This window comes from Pygoscelis adeliae, unplaced genomic scaffold (genome assembly GCF_000699105.1).
Source record: "Pygoscelis adeliae isolate BGI_AS28 unplaced genomic scaffold, ASM69910v1 Scaffold444, whole genome shotgun sequence".
In the NCBI taxonomy this organism is placed as follows: Eukaryota; Metazoa; Chordata; class Aves; order Sphenisciformes; family Spheniscidae; genus Pygoscelis; species Pygoscelis adeliae.
Genome location: NW_008824677.1, coordinates 541661 through 545946, shown reverse-complemented (window position 1 = coordinate 545946; position 4286 = coordinate 541661). Strand labels below are relative to the sequence as shown.

Below are 4286 nucleotides of genomic sequence, written 5' to 3'. Positions count from 1 at the left end.
TGCGGCCGGCGGGCGTGCCAGCGGCCAGGCTGTGACACCGCAGTGCATGGTGTGGCTGGTGGGAGCCTGGGCCTGCAGTGTGAGCTGAGGGAAGGCGAGGGGATTTGGTGAGCCAGTCACCAGAGAGTCCCCAGGAGAGTGGTGTGACACCCCCCCGCCCCCAGTCCCCATCACCCTGCTTCATGCAGCAGGGGAGCAACTGTAACTCACTGCCCCGGGGGCCGCGGTCCTTCTCGGCAGTGCCAGAGCTGACCTGGTGTTTTCTCTCTTGCAGGATATTGGCAAAACCCTGAGCAGGTACGAAACGGGCTCAGCGTTGCTCTCCTTCCGCATGGCTCTTCTGGGCAGAGGTTTGCAAATGCTGCAGGCGGCCGAGCAGCAGCAGCAGCTGGGGGGGGGGGAAGGTGGCTTTGCCCTGCTGAGTATTTGGAATTTAATGTGATGTTATCTGGAGCCAGAGGTCATTGCACACCTCTTGAAGACGGGGTTCCCATGCCAATAGCTGGGACACAGCTCCCCTGAGTTCTGTTGCTGTAGGGGATTTTCCCCCCGTTTCCCTCCTGGCCCCAGGTGCTGGCTGACTGCTGGGGTCAGAGCTCCTCTCCGTGTTGTTCCCCCCCCAGCTGCGAGGTGGCGAAGGCCCCAATCCCGGAGCTGGTTTCCCCGGAGCTGCAGAGGACCGTTAAGAGCCTCTCTGAGATGACCCAGCTGGTCATGGATGTGGTGGCCGAATTCAAAGGTAAAGCAAAGAAGCGGTGAGCGATGCCTTGCTGCGTAGCCGATGTCTGGGCCCCAGGAGGGCGTGCTGCTGCCCCGGGGCACCGGGCACTGCTGTCCCCACGCCATGCTTCCCCTTGGCTTGGCTGCAGTGGGAGATCCTCACCGCCCACGGCCTCTGCCTGGGGCTCAGGAGCAAAACACGCCTGCTCCAGACAGGACCCGTCTCTGAGATGGGCTTTGCTGGAGCTCAGGGCTGGGGGAGCTGGGGAGCCAGGCTCCACGTCTGGCTTGCTGTCCGGATGGGGAGCAGGAAAGATGCCACAAGAGGAGAGAGACTCACGCATCTTCCTTTCCTTCCTCTAGTGAAGCTGCTGAGCGAGATGGACAGAGAAAGGGGTAAGTTTCTGGAGCTGATGGGCACAAATGTGGGAAAAAAGCTTTCTAGAATGAGTTTCCTTATGTCCTTGGGGCAGAGATGGGCTCACACCACAACATCTAAATCCAGGGTCTGTCTAAAACCGGGTCCTTTTGTTCTGACTAGGCCTGCTGTAAAAATCCTGGTCCATCCCCATGCCAGTCAGTACCCAGTGACACTGTCCTCTAACACCAAACGAGGGCCAGGGCAGCGCGAGGCCCTCGGCTTCCCTGTCTCTGGAGATTTTATCTTCTTTTGCTGCGATGTGTAAGACTGTGACTAGTTAAGCAAAGGGGCCCTACTCATTTTGAGCTGGCTTTTAGGCACAGGGCAGAAATGCCTTTGTGGATGCCCGGGGTCCATGCAATCCTGGCAGCGTCGCAGGTCTCGGGGCTGGCTGGAGCTGTTTGCACTGAGGCCGGTCTCTGCCCTCTCAGTTTTTGGGATGAGGGACCTGACACACAGGATGGGCGGTGCCTCAGTTTCCCCCACCCTGCGGTCCCCTCTGTGAGCCGGGCCCCGGAGGAGTGGGTTTAGCAGAGGGCCTGGGGTGGTGGCACTGCGCAGTGACACCTCTGTGGCCTTGTGGGATGGCCGCGGGATGGCAGCAGAACATCCCACATGAATGGGCGGCTCCGGCTCCGCAGTGAGATTGCCTGGTTACTTGGCGGAGCGGGGTTAGGAGCTGGTTTTCCCTTTGGTGAGCACTCGTCACCCTTATCACCGGAGCAGGGACTGGCCTGGCACCACTGCTGCCTTGCAGGCAATGCTTCCTCACACTCCGGGGATATATTGCTCCCCCACACCCAGCCTGGCTGCAGCCCCATCGCACTTAGACCCAGCAATATCCAGTACAGAATTAGCAAAGCAGGTTTAGCAAAGTCCATCGCGTCTGTCCCCTGCGCGTGGGGATGCTGCCTGGCTCAGTCCTGCTTCAGGGAGCGTTGCTTTGCCCCTGGGTCCCAGTGGGGAGGGCAACGAGGGCCCCGTGTCCTGTGCTGCCCGAGGGGGCTGCGGGTGCTGCATGTGTGCGCTCGCAGGGCACGAGTGCCCACTGTGCTCACAGGACACGTCCCAGCCCCGTGGAAGAGGAGGGAGAGGCGCTGGTTCGCTCCTCAGCGGGCAATGGACTGATGTTTTTCTGTCGTGCATTAGTGAAGGTGACACTGGACCCAGAGACGGCAAGCCCATACCTGATCCTATCGAAGGACCACAAAACCGTGCGGCTGGGAGAATGGCAGCAAAAGCTCCCCGACACCCCCAAGAGATTCACAGGCAGCCCCAGCGTACTGGGCTCCGAGGGGTTCACGGGTGGGAGGCATTACTGGGAGCTGGAGGTAGGGGATGGGGACAGCTGGGCCGTGGGGGTGGCCGTGGAGTCCGTGCGGAGGAAGGACTCGCTCACCATGGCCATGGGGAAGATCTGGGCCCTGCGGCTGGACTGGAATCGCCAGTACACGGCGCTCCACGTGCTCCCCGCCCCGCTGGAACTGGAGCAAGAGCTCCGGCAGATCAGGGTCCACCTGGACTACGAAGCGGGCCAAGTGACCTTCTACAATGTGGAGAATATGATGCAGATCTTGCAATTCAAGGCCTCCTTCACTGAGAAGGTCTTCCCATACTTTTGGCTCTGGTCACAAGAAACCTACATCCAGCTGTGTGCCTGACATGGTCGGATGCCTCCCGGTCCCCTGCCCATGCCTTTGGCTAGCTGAGCAGGCAAGAGGTGTGGGAATGATGCAGCATCGCGTTGCAAACTCACTGCAGCTCTGCCTGCGCTGGATCCCCTCTGCACATTGCTGCATCTCCTCCTGCCAAGTCCTTTGGAGCATTAAAGATGTGTTGTCCTGCCTGGGGGTGTCTGCATGCTGGTATCCTAGCCAGATCTCAGTGACGGTGTCGCACCTGTCCCTGAGGGCACTGAGGACACACACAAATAAGCAGGAGAGAGGCTGGGAAGATGCTCTGATTGCCCATGCCGGTCTTTGGCAGCGCTGCATGACTTGCTTTGGCTCGGTGTGGTGTGCTGTGTTGTAGGCAGTATGGGAATGCAGCCACCCCACACCCAGGAACTCCCGGTGGAGCCACAGAGCTGCTAATAGTGGTGATAACTGCTCACTGTAAAAACTGTAAAAAACTGATGCTTGAAAGGAAAACGTTCAGGGAGGGGACAGGGCTGATAGGAGAGCTGGAGTGAGGGCACAGCCCAAGCCTCTCCAGGCTGGAAGAGTGGCAGCGACGGGGGTGTGATGGAGATCTCTGAGATCCTGGGTGGTCAGAGAGGGAGCAAATGCCATGTTGTCTAATCCAGGAACCAGGAGCATAGCGTGAATCTGGTGGGTGGCAGGGCCTAGGCAGAGGGACACGGGTCGTGTCCTGGGGGTGTGGGATCCCCTGACAAGGCCTTTACATCTCTGTGTCAGGCTGAGAACACTAGACCCAAGATCAGCCCTGCAGCCAGAGACAGCAGCCTCTGAAACCACCACAGGGAGATCTGGCAGAGCGCATCTGCCAGGGGCTCGGCTCAGCAGCAGAGATCTGCAAACCCTTGTGTGAGGAGAGGATGCACGACCTGCTGGAGCAGCGCTGCGTGTCCCGAGCACCTCACTGTATCACCCTGTTTCTCCACCTGTAGAATGAGACCGTGTGTTTTCGTGGGCGCCCCCCCCCCCCCGGCACTTGCAGTGTCCACAAGTGGGCAGGCCCGGGGAACGACCCACGCAATGAGTCCCCTCCTTTCCACAGCACAACCATCGCTGCCTCTGTCCTGCTCTGTGACCGTAGGCAGGGGACAGGGCAGGGAAAAGGCAAGGTGGGGCAAGGGGTCCTCTGAAAGCTGGGCATGTGTCCATTTTTAAGGCCGATAGCAGCGCCTGGGTAAATACCACAGTCTCTTGCAGGTAGAGGACACGAGCAAGGTCTGTGGAAGTTATGTGGAGCGGCCCGGCTGCGCCTGCTTTCTGCACTCAAGTGTCACTCAAGTGGCATTCAGGTGTCCCTTCTCCCGCTCCAATTTCACAAGTGCCGTCGCCCCACGAACCCTGTCTCAGCGCTGCAGGGACGCACGCTGGCTTCTTATTTTCACGCTGCCGCCCACCGAACACCTCACGAAAGCAGCCGCCGCTTCCCCCGTGACGCTGCCCGTGCACTG

At 59.8% G+C, this 4286-nt stretch overlaps 1 protein-coding gene across 1 annotated transcript; it reads left to right on the top strand.

The window, feature by feature from the left end:
• The first annotated feature begins 279 nt into the window (after positions 1-279).
• LOC103916192 (vespryn-like) lies at positions 280-2987 on the top strand. The gene is made up of 4 exons (XM_009323151.1): positions 280-297; positions 624-739; positions 1084-1116; positions 2291-2987. The coding sequence occupies exons 2-4, from the start codon at positions 700-702 to the stop codon at positions 2800-2802; spliced, it is 585 nt and encodes a 194-aa protein (XP_009321426.1). The 5' UTR covers positions 280-297; positions 624-699; the 3' UTR covers positions 2803-2987.
• Positions 2988-4286: the final 1299 nt, after the last annotated feature.

What these genes read in the sequence shown, in the direction of transcription:
- LOC103916192 (XM_009323151.1), top strand. Translation starts at nt 700, where the DNA reads ATGACCCAGCTGGTCATGGATGTGGTGGCCGAATTCAAAG. An exon ending in TGTGGTGGCCGAATTCAAAG is followed by an intron (nt 740 to 1,083) that starts GTAAAGCAAAGA and finishes TCCTTCCTCTAG; the next exon opens with TGAAGCTGCTGAGCGAGATG. An exon ending in CGAGATGGACAGAGAAAGGG is followed by an intron (nt 1,117 to 2,290) that starts GTAAGTTTCTGG and finishes GTCGTGCATTAG; the next exon opens with TGAAGGTGACACTGGACCCA.